This window comes from Sceloporus undulatus, chromosome 2 (genome assembly GCF_019175285.1).
Source record: "Sceloporus undulatus isolate JIND9_A2432 ecotype Alabama chromosome 2, SceUnd_v1.1, whole genome shotgun sequence".
Classification (NCBI taxonomy): Eukaryota; Metazoa; Chordata; class Lepidosauria; order Squamata; family Phrynosomatidae; genus Sceloporus; species Sceloporus undulatus.
The window spans coordinates 1,387,073-1,411,660 of record NC_056523.1 but is presented as its reverse complement, the minus strand read 5'-3'; the positions used below and the strand labels follow the sequence as shown (position 1 = coordinate 1,411,660).

General features: G+C 43.2%; 2 protein-coding genes across 3 annotated transcripts; one reads left to right on the top strand and one right to left on the bottom strand.

Moving 5' to 3' along the window:
• Positions 1-4,230: 4,230 nt before the first annotated feature.
• LOC121922972 (zinc finger protein 345-like) lies at positions 4,231-13,272 on the top strand. 2 transcript variants are annotated; one of them, XM_042452992.1, is made up of 4 exons: positions 4,231-4,803; positions 6,531-6,648; positions 7,504-7,630; positions 10,037-13,272. In XM_042452992.1, the coding sequence occupies exons 2-4, from the start codon at positions 6,595-6,597 to the stop codon at positions 11,815-11,817; spliced, it is 1,962 nt and encodes a 653-aa protein (XP_042308926.1). In that variant the 5' UTR covers positions 4,231-4,803; positions 6,531-6,594; the 3' UTR covers positions 11,818-13,272. The 2 variants fall into 2 exon arrangements, with proteins under 2 accessions (XP_042308926.1, XP_042308925.1); XM_042452991.1 differs by having other exon boundaries at positions 10,034-13,272.
• A 1,126-nt stretch (positions 13,273-14,398) lies between these two features.
• LOC121922964 (zinc finger protein 70-like) lies at positions 14,399-23,830 on the bottom strand. The gene is made up of 7 exons (XM_042452970.1): positions 23,681-23,830; positions 22,803-23,337; positions 21,923-22,049; positions 20,344-20,468; positions 19,613-19,727; positions 18,976-19,068; positions 14,399-17,295 (listed from the first exon to the last, which is right to left on the bottom strand). The coding sequence occupies exons 2-7, from the start codon at positions 23,217-23,219 to the stop codon at positions 16,142-16,144; spliced, it is 2,031 nt and encodes a 676-aa protein (XP_042308904.1). The 5' UTR covers positions 23,220-23,337; positions 23,681-23,830; the 3' UTR covers positions 14,399-16,141.
• Positions 23,831-24,588: the final 758 nt, after the last annotated feature.

Sequence of the window (24,588 nt, the reverse complement as noted above, 5' to 3'; positions counted from 1 at the left end):
TTTCTTTCTTTCAATCTCTATCTGTCTATCATCTGTCTTTCTATCCTTCTGTCTTTCCATGTCTGATTTTCTTTCTATCATTTCTCTCTCTCTCTCAGTCTCTTATCTATCATCTCTCTTTCTATCTTTCCATCTTTCTGTGTTTGACTTTCTGTCTGTCTGTCATTTCTTTCTCTCTCTTTCAATCTCTTTCTGTCTATCATCTGTCTTTCTATCCTTCCATCTTTCCATGTCTGGCTTTCTTTATATCATTTCTCTCTCTTTCTATCATCTGTCATTCTATCTTTCCATCTTTCCATTTCTGACTTTCTATCATTTCTCTTTTTCAATCTTTGTTTTTACTATGATCTTTGGAATAGCCGTATATAAAATAAAAAACAAAAACAAATTATCCTCTCTCTCGCTCATCTGTCTTATCTATCACTCCATTATTCCACATCTATCTTTTCTTTCTTTCTTTCTTTCCTTTTCTTTCTTTCTTCCCCCGTCATCTAATGTTCTGTCGTTCTATCAATGTATCTGTCTGTCAATCTATAGATGTATCTTTCATCTATCTTTCTATCTTTCCATGTCTTTCTATCATATCTGTCTCTCCTTTAATCTTTCTTTATTCTATCATCTATCTATCGATCTAATGTTCTATGATTTATCAGTCTGTCTATCTTTGTATCTATCATCTGTCTTTCTGTCTTTCCATGTCTGACTTCCTTTCTATCATTTATCTCTCAATCTTCCTTTTTTTTATCAGCAGTCTGTCTGTCTGTCTGTCTGTCTGTCTATCTATCCTTCTGTCTTTCCATGCCTTTCGTTCTACCATTTCTCTCTTTCAATCTTCCATTTTTGTATCATATGTCTATCTATCTATCATCTCTCTTTCTATCCTTCTGTCTTTCCATGTCTAACTTTCTTTTGACTATTTCTTTCAATCTTCCCTTTTTCCCTTTCGTCAGTCAGTCAGTCAGTCTGTCTGTCTGTCTGTCTATCACCATGTCTACACCTTCCAAAATAATAGGAAAAATGCAATGGGGAACATCCACATGGGAGAGGGTGAAACTCCACTTTTTAAACATGAAAGACATACAACTGGAACCAACCTGTATTCTTGTTAATGTTTTCATTGTGCTCCAGAGAATAGGACCCAGAGCAATGGGTGAAACAACAGGAAAGGAGATTTCACCTAGATCTTAGGAACAACTTTCTTGCAAGAGCTGTGGCAGTGGAATATGAACTGCCTGGGAGGCTGGTGGGGTCCCCTTCCTGGGAGGCTTTTCAGCAGAGGCTCTCTCTCTTGGGAGGGCTTGGATTGCGACTCCCTGCCTTGCAAAAGGGGGCTGGACTGGATGGCCCTTGGGGGTACCTTGTAACTCTAGGATCCTGTGTATTCCTAGCTGACAGAAGGGGGCTGGATTGGGTGTCCTTTGGGTGTCCCAATTCTAGGATCCTAAATATTCCTGTATGGCAGAAGGGGGCTGGACTGGATGATCTTTGAGAATCCCAACTCTAGGATACTAGGATTCTCCTCCTTTGGAGGGATGGCCATCTAGCCCAAGGGGGCTTGGATGGTGCCTCCTTGCATGGCAGGAGTGGGGCTGGACTGGATGACCCTGGGGGAGCCCTCTCAACTACATGAAAAAAGCACGACTCCCCCAGAGTTGTTGCAAATGTGCTGGAGAGGAAGAGGAGGAGACCACTCAGTCCTCCAAAGGAGAAGTGAGCTGACTGAGCTTTGATGGCTAGAGAGGCAGGAAATATTGCAAATTACCTGGGGTTGGTTTTGGAGGGGAGAGAGGGAAAAGGAGGAGAAGAATCAGCCCTACCTGCCCTCTACATTTGGCAAGTTGGGGAAGGGGCTTTTTTGGGGGGTGTCTTTGCAAAGGCAGAAGGGTGGTAGTGCATGGGGAGAGAAATAAACAAGGAAGGTGTGGGTGGTCAGGGATGGGGTACCAAAAATGGGATGATGAGATGATGATGATGATGATGATGATGATGATGGATGGAGGGGTTAAGCAAGAGAGCCCTTTGTGCAGAATACAATGGGTGGTAGTGGTCTTACCCATGCTTGCCCATCTCACAGCCTCCTTGGTGCAAAAATGGGTGGAAGAAGGAAAATAATCTCTTCCAGAATGTGTGTGTGTGGGGATAGGTATAAACATATGTATGTATATAATGTATGTATGTGTGTGTACACATGAATGTATATTCATGTATGTATTAAACAGAGGTTGAATAGCCATCTGTCAGGGATGCTCTCATTGTGAGTTCCTGCATGGCAGAAAGGTTGGAAAAGATGGCCCTTGGGGTCTCTTCCAACTCTAGGATTCTATGATATATGTGTATACAATGTATACAGCTATGTATAAATGTATGTACTCTCGTCCCTCTACCTTTGCAGCTTTGACTTTTGCAGATTTGATTATTCATGGATTTTATTAATATTTTCTTTCTAGGAATATTTAGGTCCTCCAGTGCAACTTTGGGGTCAACTTTAACCAAAAGTCACACAGAAGGACCTAGAGATTCCTAGAACACTCTGCTAGGCATTTGGAGCTCCTCCAGCACAATTCTATGGTCAATGTCTGGCAGACGTTGACCACACAGTTGCCTTGGAGGACCTAGAGATTCCTAGAGAGGGGTTCTCTCAGGTAAAGCCATAGTGTTTTTGTTATTTGGAGACCTTGTAGCACCTTTGAGACTCACTGAAAGAAAGAGGTTGGCAGCATAAGCTTTCCTAGACCTTAGTCTACTTCCTCAGGTGCATTTGGTGGAATGGAAGCCAGACCCAGACACACACACACAGCCTTGGTATGTCAGGATGTCCATTCAAATGATGAATCCTTTGTGTATGGTGAGGAGGGGGCGAGCCCAGCCTTAACGATGGCCATTAATAGACAAAGGCTTTGTGAACAGGCCTATCTGTGTGGAAATGAAGTGGCAAGCCCAGTCTTAAGGATGGTCATTTGTGAACAAAAGCATGATATGAAGTGATCTACCACAATATAAAAGGCTTTGGAAAATAGCCTGTAGTAGCTGAAAAGGAGAGATGAATGAATGCAGGGCAGCCCCAGGAGGATGGGGGCAGAGAGTGTGGATGTGGGCCAGGAAGCCATCATCACCTGGAAGGTTGCATCCTTAAAAGAGTTTTGACATTTTGCAGATATCTTGCAACTAGATGTTGTGCTCTCTTGGTCAGCTGCTGTGCAAACCAGTTGGTGATTGCTGCTGAGCAAATGTTCATAGTTAGGGACACATAGTGTCTGGGACATTAAAGAATCGTACTAATAAGTAACAAAAGAAGAGTGCTGCAGATTGCTCAAACTTCTTCAAGTTATAAAACCAACATGTATTTGGGATACCACTCTTTTTCTGGGGACAAAACAAGTGCAGTTGCCACCATCATAACACACTTGACTCCTTGCCATTGTGCTCTGTTTGATTTAGAAATAATGTAGATATACATTGTGTGTGTGTGTGTGTGTGTGTGTGTGTAGTAGAAGTTATGCAGTGTGTAAATAAAAATACTGTGTTCCTGCAAGGCAGAATGGGGTTGGACTGGATGACCCCTGGGTCTCTTCCAACTCTGTGATTATATAGAATCATGGAATCAATTATTATTATTATTATTATTATTATTATTATTATTATTATTATTATTATTATTATTAATCATCCCACCTTCCTTCCAATACGGGGACTCAAGGCAGCTTACAAATCTAAAACAGCCCAAGTTAAAACACTATAAAACATGCAAAAAATACAAGTTTAAAAAACAAGCAAGTAATTCAAACAATTAAAAACATTACATTATTAAAATTTAAAGTTTAAATAGAGTTGGAAGAGTATTTTTATACACACACTGCATTATTTCTACTTCAGCCCCATTCTGCCATAGAATCATAGAGATGGAAGAGACCGCAAGGGCCATCCAGTCCAACCCCATTCTGCCATGCAGGAAATCCAATCAAAGCATCCCCAGCAGATGGCCATCCAGCCTCTGCTTAAAGACCTCCAAGGAAGGAGACTCCACTACACTCCGAGGAAAGAGTTTGTTCCACTCTCGAACAGCCCTTACTCTCAGGAAGTTCTTCCTAATGTTGAGTTGCTGACTTTTCCTGGAGCTTGCATCCATTGTTCTGGGTCCTGTTCTCTGGAGCAGCCATGCAGGGACTCACAATCAAAGCATCCCCGGCAGATGGCCAACCAGCCTCTGTTTAGAACCATAGAATCCTAGAGTTGGAAGAGACTTCAAGGGCCATCCAGTCCAACCCCATTCTGCCATGCAGGAACTCTCAATCAAAGTCTCTTTTTGTATGATTCTATATATATGTCTGCCCCTTCCCCATTTTGCTAAAATTGTGAGTTATGGAGCTGCAAACCTCTCCTCCATTCTCCCAAATGCATGGGACTTGTAGTTATGCAAGGTCCTTAGCCTTCTCAGGGTGCAGAAATAATACATTTTTGAAACCCATCCTGTAAAAATCCTGGTATTTATAGTTTCATGAGGTCTTGAGCCTTCTCTGGGTGGCTCTACATTGTAGAATTATAGCAGTTTTACACAACTTTAAATTGCCCTGGCTCCATCTTAGGAAGTCCTGGGATTTGTAGTTCGGTGAGGTAGCTTGCTTTTTGGCAGATAAGGCTGAAAGACCTTGGAAAACCGCAAATCCCAGGATCCCATAGGATGGATCTACAGTACTTAAAGCAGTGTTAAAACTATGATTTTTTCCAGCGCAGATAAACCCAGAAGACCTTGCAAAACCACAGATCCCAGGATCCCATGGGACGGATCCACTGCACCACTTAAAGGTAGTATCAGACTCTGTTATTCCTTCAGTCTAGATGCCCCAGAGGTTTCTGGATCCAGGTGGGACTGTGTTTCTCTCCTGTCTAAGTCTAGCAGGTGAGGGAATTTCCCACCAATCAGAGGGGGAATCCAAGCAGGCGCTCACCTGGTTGCTGGGCAGACTACCTCCCCCTAGCAACCTGCCTGCAAATTCCAAGTATTTTTTCCAGGTGGTTCCAGGTGTGTTTTTCCTCCCCCTTTGGAGGGATCTTGGGGGGCCAAACCCTCCCCTTTCCAAAGCCATCCAGCTGTGGCTGCAGCTGCTCTTGCTCTCCTTCCAAAAGAGGAGAACTTCAGGTTTTTCTGGGGTTTTTGAAAAGAGGCTCTTTTTGGAGATGGATCAGGGGGAGAAAGTCAGGGATGGGTGCAGTTTTGGGGGGTTCCCCCTATTTCTAGTGGGAAGCAAGGAATCAGGTGCTGGTGAGGGAAGAGGGGAACCCCTCCCCCCAAAAAAAAAGATGCAAAGAGGTTTTGGGTTTAAAGCCAGCCTTGGATCCCCATCTTGGGGATGCTACTTTTGGGGGATTCTCTGGGTGTCGCTACACCATAGTAATAATGCAGTTTTGAAACTGCTTTAACTGACACAAATCCATCCTACAGAACACTGGGATTTAAAGTTTTACAAGGTGCTGAGCCTTCTCTGGGGGCATCTACACAGTAGAAATAATGCAGTTTGACACCACTTTTACTGCCATGACTCTGTCTCAATGACCCTTGAAGGTCTTTAGCCTTTCCCTGGGTGCATTCCGCTGTGGAATTGGTGCAGTTTGACCCCCCTTTTAAGTGCCAGGGCTCTATCCTACAGAACCCTAGGATCTGTAGTTTTGTGATAGAGGAGGCTAAAGGCTTGCAATACTACAAATCCCAGCTGCAGCCCTTAAAATGGTGTTGAAGTGCATTATTACTACAGTGTAGATGCATTCAAGAACATCCTGGGATTCCCTGGTGTGCAAAGCACATGCCTTTGGGACCTGGAGTAGCCGGATTGCAGATTGGAGAGTGGACTCCACTAGCTTGAAGGGTTGTTGTGTACAAGAGGGAATTGTCATTACCTCGTTGTGAACGACAAGTCAGTAGATGTGCAATGGGCCCTCCACGTTTGCTGGGGTTAGGGGTGAAGGACACCCGTGAAAGTGTAAAAAACACAAATAAAAAAAAAACCCTATATATTTTAACCTGTGAAAACATCTCTCTAGGAATAAGTAGGTCCTTCAGCGCAACTCTGTGGTCAATATCTAGCAGATGTTGCACTACACTGTGCAGGATTGCAGCCTGTAGTGAACCCATAGTAAAGCTTTAGTACACATCTACTTCTGGTAGTTGGTGCTGACTTGAAGGGTGACTTGCCCACAAACACCTACACATACACACCCCTAAACACAGAGACATACAAACATGTAAACCCACACATACACACACAAACACCTGGATGGGTACACACAAACATTTAAACACACTCATACACACAGAAACACCTAAGCACACACATGCTCACACAAACACACACCTAGCTTATGTGCCCCATAGAGTTGTGCTGGAGGACCTAGAGATTCCTAGAGAGATCATGTTACTCAAATGTGTGAATAATCGAATCGATAAATGTCAAAGCTGCAAATGTAGAGGGCTGGGTAATAATTGTAGTAGTAGTAGTAATAGTAGTAGTAATACTCCCTTTTTTCCTACTCACAAGGAGCGCATTGAGATCAGGGTCCCGATCTGAATAGTCTCCTCTTTGGAGCAGAGCAGGAAAAAACATGCAGCCTTTGCTCCCCAGGACTTTGGATGCGCCGAGATTTCTGGGAATCCGGGTAAGAAAGTAGCAAGCGCTAATGTAATTTTTCAATTTTTAAAATTTTAAAAAGTCCAGCCCCACAGATCTGGAGATTCTTTCTCCGTATCGGAGCAGGTTTATAGGAGAGGCGGTTTCTTTTTGCCATTTCTATTTTAATACTTTTTAAATAATAATAATAATAATAATAATATTTTAAATTTTAAATTTAAAAATTGTGAATTTTAAAAGACAAATTTAAAATGTGGATTGTTATCGCAGGTTTTAGAATTTGGGGTTGTGTGTCCACATTGCAGAATTAATGTGGCTTGATGTCACTTTAACTGTCGTGACTCAATGCTGTGGAATTTCTTGGATTTGTAGTACAGCGAGATATTTAACCACCTGCTTTCTGGTCATTGTGGTGCCTCAATAAACTACAAATCCCAGAATTCCATGTGGAAGTCTTATATCCAGGTTTGTATATATAGTTGGCCCTCCATGTTTGTGGCTTTGACTTGTGACATCACTTTAACTGCCATGGCCCTGTGGTATGGATTTCTGGGATCTGTAGTTTGGTGAGAGATTTTGGCTTCTCTGTCTGAGTGCTCTGGTGCCCCAGCAACTACAAATCCCCAAATTCCATAGCATTGAATCCCATTTTGGGAGAAAGGCAGGATATAAATCCAGTGAATGAATAAATTAATTAAAATTGAGCTATGGAAGTTAAAATGATATCAAACTGATTTATTTCTTCAGTGTAGATGTTGCCTGATACCTGAAAGATGGTACCTATTTCTTCCACGGATTTCCAATGTTTGCTGTTCATATGCATCCAAACAAATTATGGTGGAGTTATTTCTGATTCGACCAATTTTGGGTTGCCTCTTTTCAGCGCTGGGTCTCCTTTGAGGAGGTAGCTGTGTATTTCACAGAGGAAGAGTGGAGACTCCTGGACAGTGGCCAGAAATCTCTCTACGAGGAAGTCATGATGGAGAATTACTGGATTGTGGCCTCCTTGGGTAAGGAACCTTGTGACCTTCTTTAGATACAGTCAGTCCTCCATGTTTGCAGCTTCGACTTTTGCAGATTGGATGGTTTGCAGATTTGATTAATATGTTCTCTCTAGGAATTTCTAGGTCCCTCAGTGCAACTCTGCTGGAAATTGGCCATAGAGTTGTGCTAGAGGACTTAGAGGTTACTAGAGAAAACACTTCTCTAGCCATTTGTAGCTCCTCCATTGTGATGCTGTGGTCAGCCTCTGGCAGACGTTGACCACAGAGTTGCACTGGCAGACCTGGAGATTGCTAGAGGTGTTCTCTCAGAATAGTGGTTTTTTATTTACTGCTTTCCCACTTTCATGGGGGTCCTGTGCCCCTCATATCAGCGAATGTGGAAGCCCACTGTATTTTGAAATGGGGATGATGATGATGATGATGATGATGATGATGATGATGATGAGTTTGCTCTCCGCATTTGTGGTCTTCACTTTTGCAGATTTGATCAATATTTTCTCTCTAGGAATCTCTAGGTCAGTGATGGTGAACGTTTTAGAGGCCGAGTGCCCAAACTGCAACCCAAAACCCACTTATTTATTGCCAAGTGCCATGTCCCTCTGGCTTTCTAGTAACAAACTCTGGCAAACTCTGTGCTGGGGCGATGGCACATGTGCCCACAGAGAGGGCTCTGAGTGCCACCTCTGGCATGCGTGCCATAGGTTCGCCATCACTGCTCTAGGTCCTCCAGGGTCACTCTGATGGAAGCTGACCATGGAGTTGCACTGGAGGACTGAGATATTCCTGGAGATAACACTCCCCTAGGCATTTGAAGATCAGCGAGCACAATTCCCTGTCTGTACGGGCCAAATAAACCAGATTTCCTGCATCCTGTCAGCGAGGAAGCCAACAACACACGGTCTAATAAACCCTGGTTCTGGTGCAAACAAACCAGACAGTGTCCAGCACGTTCAGCACCAGAACAGTAATATAAACACCTGTTACATGCATTTAAGAAAAAAAACCTTACCTTTTACACTGGATCTTCCAGGAAGGTCCAGAATACCCTCCACTGCGACATTGGGTAGATATTTGAAAAGCATCTCACTAAGCTGCCCAGCAAATTTGCTCTTGCTGTGAACGAGATGCTCAGTCGTGTGATCTGATATTTATTTATTTATTGGATTTACAGTAGGTCCATGTTATCCTTCAGGGGAATCCGTTCCAGACTCCCTGCGGATACGAAAAAATGTGGGACCTCAAGTCCCATGGTCCCTATTGGTGGCACGATGTACATGCGACCATTAGCATAGCACACACAGCCATTGGGGAATCATAGAATCATAAAAACATAGAGCAGCAAGATACCCCAAGAGCCATCCAGTCCAACCCCCTTCTGCCATGTAGGAACTTACAATCAAAACACCCCTGACATATAGCCATCCAGCCTCTGTTTAAAGACCTCCAAAGAAGGAGACTCCACTATTTTTTGAGGGAGTGTGCTTCACTGTTGTACAGCCCTTACTGTCAGGAAGTTCCTCCTAATGTTTTACTGGAATCTCTTTTCCTGGAGCTTGCATCCATCTTTCCAGGTCCTCTTCTCTGGAGCAGCAGAAAACAAGTTTGCTCCATTCTCAATATGACATCCTTTCAGATATTTAATGGGGCTTGCAGTCCGTGGATGCTCAAATCCACGGATGGCAATCCTGCAGATGGTAAGGCCCCACTGTGTATCCCACCTTTCTCTCAAAGCAGGATTCAAGATTACTAATTCATGTGTCATGTTAATGCGCAAGCACACTCCATAGACAGCATAAGTTTCCGGAGGACATAGAGAGAGTTAAGAGGAGAATGTCAGAGATGATACAGGTAATTGCTTGGGCTCAGTCTCTGAGTACAGTCGGCCCTCCATATTTGCAGCTTTGACTTTTGTGAATTTAATTATTCACGGCTTTTATTAATATGCTCTCTCTTGGAAAATCCTCATCCTCCAGTTCAATTCTGTGATCAACTTCCACCAAAAGCAGTGCTAAGGAACCTAGAGATTCCTAGAGAGAACACTCCTCTAGGCATCTGTGGTCTTCCAGCACAATTCTGTAGTCAACTTCCAGCAGATATTGACCACGGAGTTGCCCTGGAAGACCTAGAGATGCCTAGAGAAGTAATATCTTGAGTAAAAAAAAAAACCAGTGGTTTTTTAAAATTTGTATTAAGCGAATGTGGAAGGTCCACTGCACTGATGTTTTTAATTGTCTGATTTTAGAACTATTTTTAAAGAGCTGTCGTTGAGCATTTTTAATTGGCTTTTAGTTCTGTGTTTACTGTTTTAAGCGTGTTGTATCTCTTATACATAGCATTGAGAGCCTTGGTGGGTCAAGATGGGATAAACAAATACCTTCTATAAATAATAAGATCTTTTTTCCCCTCAAGCAGGTAATCAGCAGGAAAATGGGAATTACAAGGAACCCCTTTTGGTGTCAACAGAAATAACTGAGCAAGGAGCGGGAAATGGAAGGGGAACAAAACGGTACAAAGAAAAACGATCAAAGCAAAAGAAGAAGGGATCAGATGGTTGCCAGGTTGCTGTTGTCACCAAACGGCACAAGGAAAAACAATCAAAGCACAAGAAGAAGGGATCAGATGGTTGCCAGGTTGCTGTTATCGCTGAATTCCTGCTCCCACATGAAAATCACAAAGAAAACAAGAGGGAAAAATGCACTATCTGTGGGAAAATATTCAAATATAAGTCGGCCTTCAAGAGACATTGCCGACGCCACGCAGGAAAGAAACCGTATGAATGCCTGGGGTGCGGAAAGGGCTTCAGCGACAGAGGAAGTCTTACCAAGCATGAAAAAACTCACAGAAGGGATAAGCCATATAAATGCAAGGAATGTGGAAAGCAGTTTAGTCACACTCAGTACCTTATGAAACATCAGGTAATCCACACTGGACGGAAAGCCTTTCAGTGCCTTGAGTGCGGGAAGCGCTTCACTCGGAGTTCTTCGTTGACTTTTCATCGAAGAATTCATACAGGAGAGAAACCACATCAGTGTCTTGAATGTGGAAAGAAATTCAGTCGCAGTGGGGTTCTTGTTTTACACCAAAGAACGCATACAGGGGAAAAACCATATAAGTGTATGGAATGCGGAAAGAGCTTTAGTATAGGTGGAAATCTCTCTAAACATGGAAGAACCCACACAGGGGAGAAACCCTTTAAATGTGTGGAATGCGGGAAGTGCTTCGGTTCTAAAAGTCACCTTACTTTTCACATCAGAACCCACACAGGGGAAAAACCCTATAAATGTATGGAATGTGGAAAGTGCTTCAGCGAGGGCAGTGCATTGACTCGACATCAGCGAACCCACACAGGAGAGAAACCGTATAAATGCAAGAATTGTGGGAAAAGCTTCAGTTCACATGGGGGTCTTAGGGTTCATTGTAGAACCCATACGGGAGTGAAGCCACATACATGTATGGAGTGTGGGAAGAGCTTCAGTGTAAGAAGTGGCCTCATTTCCCATCAGAGAACTCACACAGGGGAAAAACCATATCAATGCATGGAATGTGGAAAGCAGTTCAGTCACAGTAATTCCCTGAGTGCCCATCAAAAAACCCACTCAGGGGTAAAACCTTATAAATGTATGGAATGTGGAAAGAGCTTTGGTCTGAGTGGATTGCTCCGTTCACATCAAAGAATTCACACAGGGGAGAAACCATATAAATGTATGGAATGTGGCAAGAGCTTCAGACATCGTGGAAATCTTAGGACACATGAACGATTCCACAGAGGAGAGAGACCATATAAGTGTACGGAATGTGAAAAAAGCTACTTTGATATCCACAGTCTTACTAGGCATGAAAAAAGCCATACCGGGGTGAAACGCTATAAATGCATAGAATGTGGGAAGAGCTTCATTGACCTTGTTAGACACCAAACAACCCACACAGGGGAAAAGCCCTATCAGTGCAAGGAATGTGGGAAGAGCTTCAGAGATACTGGGAATCTGAACAGGCATGCAAGGATCCACACAGGGGAGAAACCAAACAAATGCACAGAATGTGGGAAGAGCTTCATTCAAAAAGATCAACTCTATTCACATCAGAGAACCCACACAGGGGAGAAACCCTATCAATGCAGGGAGTGCGGAATGTGCTTCGGTAGCAGTGGAAATTTTAGTAGACATAAAAGAATCCACACTAGGTTAAAACCATAGATCAACAATAGCAGCTGTGTGGCTCTCCAGATGTTGAACAACTGCTCCCAGCATTCCACCATTGTGCCTATGCTTACCAAGGCTGCTGGGAGTTGCAATCTGGTGCTATCTGGAAAGCCATATAATTCGTACCACTGCCTTAGTGCATTGGGGGAATCACCATATACTGTTATCTTGCCACATTTGCGGATTACTGTGTTTGCCCCTGTGCCTGAAACAATATGTTCTCTCAACATTTGTAAGTGTTCCACTGTGACTCTAAGGACAACATATGCTGGAAGCTGACCACAGAGTTACACTGGAGGACCTACAGAGGCCTAGAGAGAACACTTCTCTAGGCATCTTTAGCTCCTCCAGTATGATTCTGTGGTCAGCTTCAGTCATACTAGAGGACTACAGACACCTAGAGAAGTGTTCCCATAGCTAGCCTATATTCACATTTTCCCACTTTCTTGGGGAGGCTGTGCCTCTAATGTGGTGGGTGACTATAAAAGAATGACAGGTTGAAGTAGGTTAAACTGTGGTGATAGCCTTACTTGTGAGTAACCATTTATTGAGTAGACTACATAAAGAGAGCGGAAATCTTAAAATGAAAAATTCCATATAGGGAGATAGGTAGGTATAAATCTCCACCATGTGAAAGGTGCTTTAGTAGGAGCAGTGCTCTGCATGTAACTGAACATAAATATGGTTGGACCCCCAGATCTGCAGGCAATCCATTCCCAAGGTTGTCAGGGTTACATGAAACCGTGGTTAATACGGAATGCTATTTTCCAACGGAACTTGACCATAGAGTTAAGCTGGAGGACCTCCACCTGCCTAGAGAGACCTCCCTCCCAGATGTGGTCCTGGGGATACAGGTGTCCTACTGTGTAGTCAAAATGAGTTTTATATGTAGACCATGGAGAAAGACTTGAAGCAAAGTTTACAGGAAATTTGTGCACTGGGTGCCATGTGCATTGGAACATTAGCTAGGCTGTGCATTGTCCAGTTGCGCATCTTCACAATTCACGAACAGGTTTTCCAAGTGCTTCTGCTATATAGCAAAGTATGCATAAAGTTGTGTAATGTAGACTCTGATGGGGGATTCTGGCTGTTGAATGCAACAAATACATTTCTCTCGACCTTGAGTCTTGGTTTTGGGAGGAAAGGTGGAATTATGGTGGTATAAGATCAAATTTACAACACCGCTAAGAAGAGGATCAAGCAAAGGGGATACATGCCTCCCATATAACTAACACAAGAATTTAAACATAAGAGGTACATCATGCCATCAGATACAAATTATTACAGTTTACAAAGAAGGAAAAGTAAACTTTTTATTATTTCTTGAGTGGAAAATGATAGATTACATAACATAACTTGGGTGGAGGGGGATATAGGGGAAGATTTATGTAACTTTGTACTGTAATTTTGTTATACTGTTTCTTTTTAATAGTAATTAAAATTTTAAAGAAATGATTATTGCAGTTGGGTCTCTGTATCCACGGATTCAGCATCCCATGGATTCATCTTACCATGGTTTGAAAACATTCACACACACACAAAATTCCAAGAAGCCAACCTTGATATTGCCATTTTATATAAGGGACGGCATTTTACTACATCATTGTATATAATGGGACTTGAGCATCTACAGATTTGGGGATCCATGGAGGGTCTTGGAATCAAACCCCAGAGGATGCCAAGAGCCCATGGTATTATTTATTAATTTATTACACTTATTTCTACTTTGCTTCCCTCCCATAAAACTGGGACTCAAAGTGGCTCATAATATAAAAGAATAATACAATTAAAAACATACACAAGGAAGGCATTAAAAGAGAAATTATTTGCAGTGTGAACACCATTCCATTAAAAGAATGAAATACGATTTAATAGAATAAAAAGTCTTTAAATAGTTCAGTTAAAACAATGCAGCACCCTCCAGGCTGTTCTGCCAAAATCTTAGGACAGAGGTGAGCAACTTCATATAGGCCTGGGGCTGATTTTCTTTACCTTTGACTTGTCGTGGGGCACATGGGCTTTGACAAATTCCCAAAGGGAACAAAAGGTTTTTAAAATGGGGAAATGAAGTCCCTTCCAATGTGATTCTAAGCTACATCAACAGAAGTATAGTCCCTAGATCAAGGGAAGTCACAGTGCCACTCTCTTCTGCTCTGGTCAGGCCCCACCTGGAATATTGTGTCCAGTTCTGGGTACCACAATTCAAAAAGGATGTTGAGGAACTGGAGCGTGTCCAAAGGAGGGTGACTAAAATGGTGAAGGGTCTGGAAACGGCTTAGGGAGCTGGGTATGTTTAGCCTGGAGAAGAGAAGGTTAACGGTATTTGAAGGGATGTCATATTGAGGAGGGAGCAAGCTTGTTTTCTGCTGCTCCAGAGATCAAGACCCAGCACAATGGATACAAGCTCCAGGAAAAGAGATTCCACCTCAACATTAGGAGGAACTTCCTGACAGTAAGTCTGTTTGACAGTGGAACACATTCCCTCAATAGAGGATGGTGGAGCCTCCTTCCTTGGAGATCTTTAAGCAGAGGCTGGATGCTCATCTGTCAGGTATGCTTTGACTGAGATTTCCTGCATGGCAGAAGGGGGTTGGACTGGATGGCCCTTGGGGTCTCTTCCAACTCTATGATTCTATGAAACTCAGTCCAGACATGGCAGAGATGTTTCTGGTCAGTTGCAAGACAGGTTTTAGGGGAACAGGGTTTCATCCTGTGCTGGATGGGGGTCACGCTCCCCCTGAAATCTCAGGTTTCATTTGGGCATAGATGTGACCTCACCCCTTAAGCTTTGAGGGCCCTGTTTTGGTGAGTGCCAGCTGCCCCCATTCCTGAAGATGACTGCTCTGGCCACAGTAACGCATGATTTCATTACATCCTAGTTGGATGACCATAACACGCTCTGCATTGGACTTCCTTTGGAAACTGCTTGGAAACCTCAGCAGCTTGAAAATGCCATGACTAGACTGCTGAGGAATGTAATATCCAAATGGAATCAGATCCCATCTGATCTTGAAAGTTAAGCAGGGTCAGTCCTGGATGGGCCTTGGATGTGAGACTGCCAAAGTATGGCCAGTGCCTTAGGCTCTATTTCAGAGGAAAGAATCGGGAAAAACACCTCTTAAGGATTCCTTGCCTAAGAAACCCCTATGAAATTCATGGGTCACCACAAATCGGCAGATGACCTGAAGGTACATATGCACACTGAGCGAGGCTGGATATAGGGAATGTATAATCCCTTTGCCAAAACCGCGCCACTGGTTACTGGTCCACTTCCAGGTACAAATCAAAGTGCTGGTTCTGACCTACAAAGCCCTATACATTTTAAGTCCAGAATATCAGAAAGCCCCTATTCCCCTTTATGAACCTTCCTCCTGTCTTTTCACCAGTAGGCTGACTTTCCCATTTAAACAGGACTTTACCCTGAACTAATTGAAGCAGAGAGACAAGCCTTAGGTAATGCAGTTTTTACTATGCTGACTGAGATTTGCAGGTCTGCCTATAGATTCAGGATTTCTAGATTTTGTCTCGATTGATGAAAGAAAATGGAATCCATATTAATACAGGTATTTTTGTTACACCCCTAAAATTCCAACTTGAACCTCCTGGAGGTCTAGGCACCCCAGGTTGCAAACCCCGGTTTCATGCTTTTAAAGTTTTGTACAGCGGGCCTTCCACATTCGCTGGGGCTAAGGGCACAAGACCTCCATGGATGTGGAAAAACTGCAAATAAATTGCCCCTATTTTTTTAACCTGAGAGAACGCCTGTGTAGGAATCTCTTGGGCTTCCAGCACAACTCTATGGTCAACATCAGCCAGACGCTGACCACAGAATCACACTGGAGCATCTACAGATGGCTAGAGCAGTGTTTTCTCTTGTAATCTCTAGGTCCTGCAGAGCAACTCTATGGTCAACTTTGCACTGGTGCACTGGAGGACCTAGAGATTCCTAGAGAGAATAATCCAATTTGCAAACGTCAAAGCTGCAGAGCTGCAAATGTTCTACAGCCTCGTCTCCATATCCATGGATTCAGCATCCATTTTTAAAATATTCAACACCTTCCAAAAAGCAAGCCTTGATTTTGCGGTTTTGTCCATGGCGAGCTCCTGGAACCAAACTCCAGCTGATACCAAGAGGCCCACTGTACACACTGTTTTGTTTTCTCTTATATTCACTTTGAGTCCCATTTGCGCGAAAGAGTCTAAATCAAATCAAATTTTAAAAAATGTCATCTCAATCTTTTATTAAAGTGTCACTGGTCTAATTATGTATACATGTCCCTTTGGGTTTGCCAACTAGTTCAAAAGCTTCCAAACATTGCTAGGAGTGACAGTGTGCATTCTTGCAATGAGTTTTCAGACTTTTCAAATGCCTGAAACTCTTTCCACACTTGGGGCATTTATACAGCATCTTCCTTGAATGGCCTTTTTGATGAATGTCATATTCTGTGCTGCGACGGAAACTCTTTCCGCAGTCTAAACATTTATAGGGCTTCTCCCCTGTGTGCATTCTTGGATGTGGCTTAAGATGTGACTTCTGGGTGAAGCTGTTCCCACAGTCAAAGGGTTTATGTGGCTTCTTGCCCATGTGAGTTCTTCGATGTATTTCAAGGTATTTACTGCCAGCGAAGCTCTTTTGGCACTCGGGACAGTCGTAGGGCTTCTCGCCTGCATGGATTCTTAGGTGGACCTTAAAATTTGCAGGGTGAGTGAAACTCTTTCCACACTGTCGGCATTTGTAGGACTTCTCGCCTTTGTGAGTAAGCTGATGGGCATTTCGCTCGGTGATTCGGTGGAAGCTTTTTCTGCACTCCAAACATTCATAAAGCTTCTTGCTTGTGTGAATTCTTTGATGTGCTTCCAGGTGTGTCCTGGTTTTGAAGTTCTTTCCACACTCTAAACATGTATAGAGTTTCTTTTTGTGGGAGTTAAGGCTTACATGCTGGCTAAAGCTTTCCCTACACTCCGTGTGTTCATCGGTTCCCTTGCTTTTGTACATTCTCTGATGCGCTTTGAGGGCTTCCCTGTCACTGAAAGCTTTCCCACATTCTACGCATTTACAGGGCTTTGCGTGCTTCCTTTGATGGAGGATAAGCCTCATGCTATTCTTGTAAGCCTTTCCACAAACTGTACATTTATAGGGATACTTGCTTATATCAAATACTTTATCTGCATTAGGGTCTGGGTTGTGGGCAGATTGCTTTGGGAGCTCCGCACCATTAATGTTTTCCCCTCCTGAGTGAATTCTTTCATGTTTTGTAAGATCCATCAGCTGGGAGAAACTCTTTCCACACTCAGAACATACCAACAGTAACTCCTCCTCCTCCACAATATCTTTTTCAGGTTCTTTATGAGAGTCTCCAGTTGGGATTTCATTCACATCAGCCTCTTCTAAAGCGACCACTTTATTTCCCTGCATTTCATCAGCTTTGCTTTTTGGTTGTTCATCTTTTCTACTGCTCTTCATCCCACCACCTGAAGGAATCAAAAAAGATGATCTGGTCATCAAAGAGTAGGGGCATGTCTACATGTGCCATTTGCAGTGGCTTTCCTTGCCTGCATGTCATCCAATCCTGGTGATGCAAAGGTCCCATTCAACTGCGGACTCTCTACATACGAGAAGGGCAGCCCCACAGTGAATCTGGACTATACTAGCTTTATAGTGAATTTAAAAGAGTCATCTTTTCATAGAATCATAGAGTTGGAAGAGACCCCAAGGGCCATCCAGTCCAACCCCATTCTGCCATGCAGGAACTCTCAATCAAAGCATAACTGATAGATGGCCATCCAGCCTCTATTTAAAGACCTACAAAGAAAGAGACTCTACTACACACAACACTCCTTTGATTTGGATCTTCCCAGAAGATCTGGCCACCCTAAAAATGACTGCTTTGACCAAAGGGTTAAATAATGAGATGGTATAAACTTTTCAAATAAATTAGGTGTTGATGAACTGATGGCCAGTGTTGTAAAGAAAGGGAGAAATATTAGATACTGCACTTAGGTACAAATAATGAAATGCATACATATAGGACTGCAGACACTGGCTTAAGGAGACCAAATGTGAAAGGGATCTAGGAGTCCTAGTAGAACACAAGCTGAACATGAGTCAACAGTGCAATGCGTCAGCTAAAAAGGCCAATGCGATTTTAGGCTGCATCAATAGAAGTATAGTGTCTAGATCAAGGGAAGTAATAGTGCCACTATATTCTGCCTTGGTTAAGCCCCACCTGGAATATTGTGTCCAGTTCTGGGGCCCACAATTTAAAAAGGATGTTAAGATACTGGAGTGTGTCCCTCTAACTGTCCCCATTCAGAAAGGGCATTCTGAATTGTCTGTCCCACTTTCCAGTCACTTACTTCTCTAGGCATCTGTCAGTCCTCCAGCATGATTCTGTAATCAGCATCTAGCAGATGTTGACCACAGAATTGCAACGGAAGACCTGGAGATTAGTTTTTTGTGGGTTTTTCAGGCTATGTGGCCATGTTCTAGACGAGTTTATTCCTGATGTTTTTGCCAGCATTTGTGGTTGGCATCTTCAGAGAATGCTTGCCTGGAAAGGTGTGTGTGTGTGTGTGTGTGCGCACACGCGCGCGCACACACACACACACACACACACAGTGTGAACTTGGGAAGGCAGGAGTGGGAGAAGCCAAGCCTGGAGATTCCTGTTGAGGTGTTCTCTCAGGTTAAAAATAGTGTTATTTTTATTTGTAGTTTCCCCACAGTGCCCCATTGAATTTGGAGGGGCCCACTGTATACTATTTTCCACCCCCTTCCTTAAAATTTTCATTTTTGATATTTTGGCAGGGGTAGTCATCTGTGGACCAGAAACCAAAGCCGTGGGAGACCTCAAGTTACCCACCTCCGCCAGGGTGACCAGATGTCCTAATCATAAAAGAGGACAAGGCACCGTAAAATGTAGGACATGACCAAATAAAAGTTAAAACACTCATAGAAATATGAATTTGTGCTTCTTAATCATGCTCTAAATGGAGGACATTTTGGAATTTCTCCTGGACATAAGTTTGAAATAGAGGACACGTCCTGGGGAAAAAGGACACCTGGTCACCCTCTGCACATTCCCCCAACGGTTCTAGCAGATAAGATTTCATTGGAAGACTTGTCTGCCGGGAGCATGCATAACCTTTTACCTGTTGCCACGTGTTCCAATCCAGCTGAGCAACTATCTGTTGATTCTTCCCCTTCCTTGGAGCCATCATGCTTAGGGTCTTCCTTGTCTTTTTCTGTAATGAAAATACACCGGTAGACATTACTGAAATAGGCACACCCTCTAACTGTCCCCATTCAGAAAGGGCATTCTGAATTGTCTGTCCCACTTTCCAGTCACTTTTTAAAAGTCCTGGTTTCTCCCTCCTCTTCCCGCTTAGTCATCAGCTTACTTCAATTACTGCAAACCAAATTCAAAGTGCAAAAAGCAGTTTGTGCTCCAAACAGCTGTTCGACAGTGGAACACGCTTGTCCTTTCCAAGAACTAAAATAGAGTCTCCGGCATCTGGGATTCTTGGTGGTCTCCCATCAAAGTACAAACCAGGACTGACCCTGCTTAGCTTCCAAGATCAGATGCAATCTGCTGCCTTTGGGTTTTTTTTTTTTTTTTGGCCAGGTTCAGGGTCTTCATAACTGAATAACAGCTTGAAGGCCCACCCACAGCAACCACAATAAAGCTCCAATCCACTTTGTGTTAGAATAAACCAGTTAAGTCTCAAAGCTGCAACTGGTGCCCTTTATACCTTTTTGCACTGAAACAGATCAACGGGGGAAGGTTACCTGGAGGGGGCTGAATCTTTTCCAGAGCTGCCTTAGGTCCAGCTTTCAGGCTTAGATCCAGTGGAACCAACTGCTCCTTTGTGGACAAAGCCGGCTCCTTAGAAGCCATCGGATCCTGGTGGAGGAAGACAAGAAGGTTTTCTCAACACCAGTTGAGACACACAGTTTTCCAACATTTGGAAAAAGAATGACTATCCCCTTGCAGGTTTCTCTGGCTTCCTCCATGGTTTGCAAAGCTCTCCTATTGCTTCCTCTTCAGGATCCAAATCTGCCTTGGCAATTTGAAAAGCTTTTGGATGGTACAGCTTCCCATCTAAATGAAACACAATTATAATTGAAAGCGAGCAATTGTCTCAGGACAAAGACAATTTGCAGAGGAATGCCAGGATGAATGTCGTCTCTTGCAGGATCTAAAGCTGCCCTGATTATGTGAAAAGCTTTTTCCTGGTGTAAATTTCTTACTGAATGCATTACATAGATTCTTCCAAGGCAAGGAAGATGAGAGCAATGTAAAGACTGCCCTGCAGGATTTGAAACTTCTCCTGATTAAAAAACTTTCATTTGTCACAGTTATAACTGAATTAAATACAGTTCTAACTGAATGAAAGAGAGTGATTCTTTCAGGACAATGAAGACTTGCAGAAGGCAAATTTCAGCGCTCCACTTTATGTTTTCTGTGCTTTGCTTTATGCTTTGCATTACACACTTTCCCTTAAAACTGGGATTCTGACCCCGGTTGTTGGACTTTGCCTCTTCTGACTGAACAACACAGTAGCTGTATCCATCGTCCGGTGGATAGAAGATGGTTGCGATGGAACATCTGCCAGTTGAGCATCTCCAGTCGATGCTTTGTTTCCTATGATGAAGACAAAAGAGAAGGAGAGAATCACAATCATTTTGTATTTTCATTCCTTGCATGAAATCAACCTCGCTTTACATTGCCATGGAGCATAATTCAAAATAACCCCATGTGCTGGGGTTAGGGATGCAGGATCCCAAGTGAAAGTGGAAAAACTGCAAATAAAAAGAGACTCATTTTTAAACCTCAAATAACACCTCTCTTGGAACCTCTAAGTCCTCCAGCACAACTCTATGGTCAACATCTGCTGGAAATTGACCATAGAATTGTGCTGGGGGACATACAAAGGCCTAGGGAAGTGTCCTCCCTAGGAATCTCTGCATCCTCCAGTGAAAGTTGGTGAAAGTTGGCCATAGAATTGCGCAGGAGGACCTAGAGATTCCTAGGTTAATCAAATCCGTAAATAATCGAATTTGCAAAATTCAAAGCCGCAAATGTGAAAGGCCGACTGTATTAGTTTGGATTTTACAGTCATCATGGTACAGTAGTGTAAATGGGTTCTGCATTCATAGATTCATCCATCCATGGTTTGAATATCTATCTATCTATCTATCTTGCTCCTAATTTGGTGTCATCTGTAAATTTGATCATGCCCTCTATTCCTTCATCCAAGTCACTGCGTCCAAAAAGCAAACCTCACTTTTGCCATTTATATAAAGGATACCCTTTTACTATGAAATTCTATATATAGATACCAAAATCCGTGGGTACTCAAGTCCCATTAAATACAATGAATAGTAAAATGGTGTCCCGTATATCAAATGGCAAAATCAAGGTTTGCTTTTTGGAATTTATATCTTTTTGGAATACTGTATTTCCAAACCGTGGATGCTTGAATCCATGGATAAAAAATTGGTGGATATAGAGGTCTGACTGTAATTGGACTTGAGCATCCAGCAATACCAAGAACCCACTGTACTTCATTTACGCAGGAAAAAAATTAAATGCATAGATATAGAATGGGGGGCACCTGGTTTGACAGCAGTGCCTGCAAAAGAGATCTTGATGGCAAGTAACAACATTGAAAATGGGGATGATTACAAAATAGGCTGATCAATTCAACCAAGGGTACCAGAATGGCTGCACTGAGTTTGCAAGACCTGAGCAGGGATCTGGATGACAAGGAGTTCCTGTACGTCTCTCATTCAGAAGGTCACCAAAGTCGGCTTGATGCCGGGTGTCATATTGGAAGAAAGCAGGTTATAAATTAATTGCAGAACCACCACTGTATCCACAGGATCAGTACCCACAGTTTCCCTTACCAGTATCCAAACAAATATAGTCTCTCTCATCACCTGGAGGTCTTCCAGCATGTCTCTATGGTCAATGTCCACCAGAAGTTGACAAGAGAGTTGTGTTGGAGGACCTCCAGATGTCTAGAGAAAACACCTTTGTAGGCATTTGGAGGTCTTCCAGCCAAAATGTTAATTAACCAAACAATATATTCTAACCTGGAGATCCATCATCTCTGTCAGTCTCCTGTTCAAGCCCTCCGTCCGGTGGGTCTTCTCTGGTCGCTGATGGAATTTCTTCTGCCTCAAGTGACTCAGTGGCCGCTTCAGCTGCCTTCTCTTGTGTCTGGAACCCAGGAAAGAAATGTGGAAGAAATTATTTATTTGAAGATTTCCCGTTCTCTTTTTAAGATTTAGAGGACACCGATTATCTTCTGAAGATTCATTATCTTTTGCATACTCTGAAGGTTTCTCCATTATTTATTTGATGATTTACCATTCTCTTTAGGGGATTCTACAAAAATCTCCATTGAGGGAGTGTGTTCCACTGTGGACCAGCCCTTACTGTCAGGAGGTTCCTCCTAATGTCGAGGTGGAATCTCTTTCCCTGGAGCTTGCATCCATTGCTCTGTGTCTCATTCTCTGGATCAGCAGAAAACAAGCTTGGAGTGCCCCTAAACCAGCATCCTCAAGATGGGGATTATGAACCTGGTATGCCCCCAAAGCAGCACCCATAAAATGGGGATTATGGGACCTGGAGTGCCTCCAAAAGCACCATGCCCTGGATGGGGATTATGGGACTTAGAGTGGCCCCAAAAGAAGCAGCCCTTAAATGGGGATTGAGGGACCTGGAGTGTTGTAACTGAACGAAAGAGAGCGACTCATTCAGGACAATGAGGATTTGGAGAAGACAATGTGACATCCCTCAAACAGTCAAACAGGGTTCTTATCTAACCTCTTACCACCCTCTTCTCCAAGCTAAACACCCCCAGCTCCCTAAGTCTCACCTCATAGGGCTTCATGGTTCCCAGGCCCTTCACCCTCTATTGCAGAATTTTGTGGTCCTCCCTGTCTTGCTACGCCTGCAGCCTCCTCTCACCTGGGAGTCTTCCTGCTCCTTCTCTTCCACCGGCCTCTTGAGAAATCTTTCTGCCAAAGCCACCGCCTGGGAGCTGGTCTCTGGTTCATGGTCCCTGACCCAGCTCTCCATCTCTGGAGGCAGGGCTTTGAGGAATTGCTCAAGGATCACCAGGTCCAGGATCTGCTTCTTAGTGTGCTTCTCGGGCTTCAGCCACCGGTGGCAAAGGTGGTGGATCCGGCTGCAGACTTCGCTGGGTCCCTCGGCCTCCTGGTAGCAAAACTCTTGGAAAAGCTCCTGCTGCTGGTTCCATCTTGCATGGTTCCCTCCGAGTCTCTTCTGCACTCGCTCGCCCCAGATATCGATGCCACCGGTCCCACCCTCTGCCTCTTCATTGACCGCTCCTGCTTCTGATTCACCTGGATCTTGGTCTTCCATTTCTGATCCTGACCGTGAGCCTTGGAAAGAGTGAAGTGATCTCTTTGGTCTTCGGGCAATTTTCTTCCCCAAAAGTGTTTTTGAACATCCAAAGGAAAGCGTTTATGCCGACATGGGACTGCAAAAATCAGGAAAATGATGTTTGAGAAGAATATGTTTAAGGGTTTTCTTATCTATTTAATTGCTATCCTGTCCTCTGCTCCAATACAAGATTCAGATTTTTTTAGGTTGGGATCGACTTGTGGGTGGTAAACAGCAGCAGCAGCAACAATACACACACACACACACAGAGTATACATTTACACACACACACAACTACTACTACTACTAAACTTTTATTTATATCCCACCTACACCAACTAGGACTGAGGCGGCTTACAGTAAAACAGTCAAAACCCAGTAAAATATTTTAGGTGATTTTAGGTGTTATATGGTCACTCCTGGTTTTTCTGGTGACCAACCTGGCTTCTATATTTTGGACTAACTGAAGTTTCCAGACTAGGCACCAGGGTTGCAGCCCATGTAGACTGTGTTGCAGAAGTTGAGTTGTGAGGTTACCAATGAATGTACCACAGTTTCCAGATCCCCTGGTTCCATGAAAAGATGCACTAAAAATATTAAAATGGATTAAAACCCACAGAGGTCCCTCCACATTTGCTGGGGTTTGGGGTGAAGGACCCCCATGAATGTGGAAGACCCGCAAAGTTATTTTTTATTTACTTATTTTAATAAATCTATTATAAATTATTATTATAAATTTATTTATAAATTTAAAAAAAACTATTCTTTTTACCCAAGTGAAAACCTATCTAGAAATCTCTAGGCCCTCCAGCGCAACTCTATGGTCAACATCTTCCAGAGGTTGATCATAGAATCATGCTGGAGGACCTACAAATGCTTTCTCTAGAAACGTCTAGATTCTCCAGCACTACTCTATGGTCACCTCTGGCAGAGTTGCGCTGGAGGACCTAGAAGTTCCTAGAGAGAACATATGAATCAAAACCATGATGAATCAAAGCCGCAAACGAGGAGGGCCAACTGTATACATATTTACCATATATATATACACACACACACACACACACACACACACACAGTGTGTGTACATACACATACATACACACAAACACACAAAATGCAGCTAAAATGGTTGGAAAGTTCTTTTGAGAAATAAAAATCTCTAAAATGCAGAATGTTTGGGTTTAGATCAGTTTTTCCCCCATTAATCTTTTAATGAAAAAAATTGAATCCTGCTTACTGTATTCATACTGTGAAGAATTATTTTATGTATTAGAAAACTTGATTGACCCTGTTTTAAGGCATCCTCCAGCTGGGAATTGTGGGACTTGGAGTGGCCCCCAAACCAGCA

What these genes read in the sequence shown, in the direction of transcription:
- LOC121922972 (XM_042452991.1), top strand. Translation starts at nt 6,595, where the DNA reads ATGCAGCCTTTGCTCCCCAGGACTTTGGATGCGCCGAGATTTCTGGGA. An exon ending in CGAGATTTCTGGGAATCCGG is followed by an intron (nt 6,649 to 7,503) that starts GTAAGAAAGTAG and finishes GCCTCTTTTCAG; the next exon opens with CGCTGGGTCTCCTTTGAGGA. An exon ending in CTGGATTGTGGCCTCCTTGG is followed by an intron (nt 7,631 to 10,033) that starts GTAAGGAACCTT and finishes TTTCCCCTCAAG; the next exon opens with CAGGTAATCAGCAGGAAAAT.
- LOC121922964 (XM_042452970.1), bottom strand. Translation starts at nt 23,219, where the DNA reads ATGGAAGACCAAGATCCAGGTGAATCAGAAGCAGGAGCGGTCAATGAA. An exon ending in CAGAGATGATGGATCTCCAG is followed by an intron (nt 20,469 to 21,922) that starts GTTAGAATATAT and finishes TCTTCATCATAG; the next exon opens with GAAACAAAGCATCGACTGGA. An exon ending in ATTGGAACACGTGGCAACAG is followed by an intron (nt 17,296 to 18,975) that starts GTAAAAGGTTAT and finishes TGATTCCTTCAG; the next exon opens with GTGGTGGGATGAAGAGCAGT.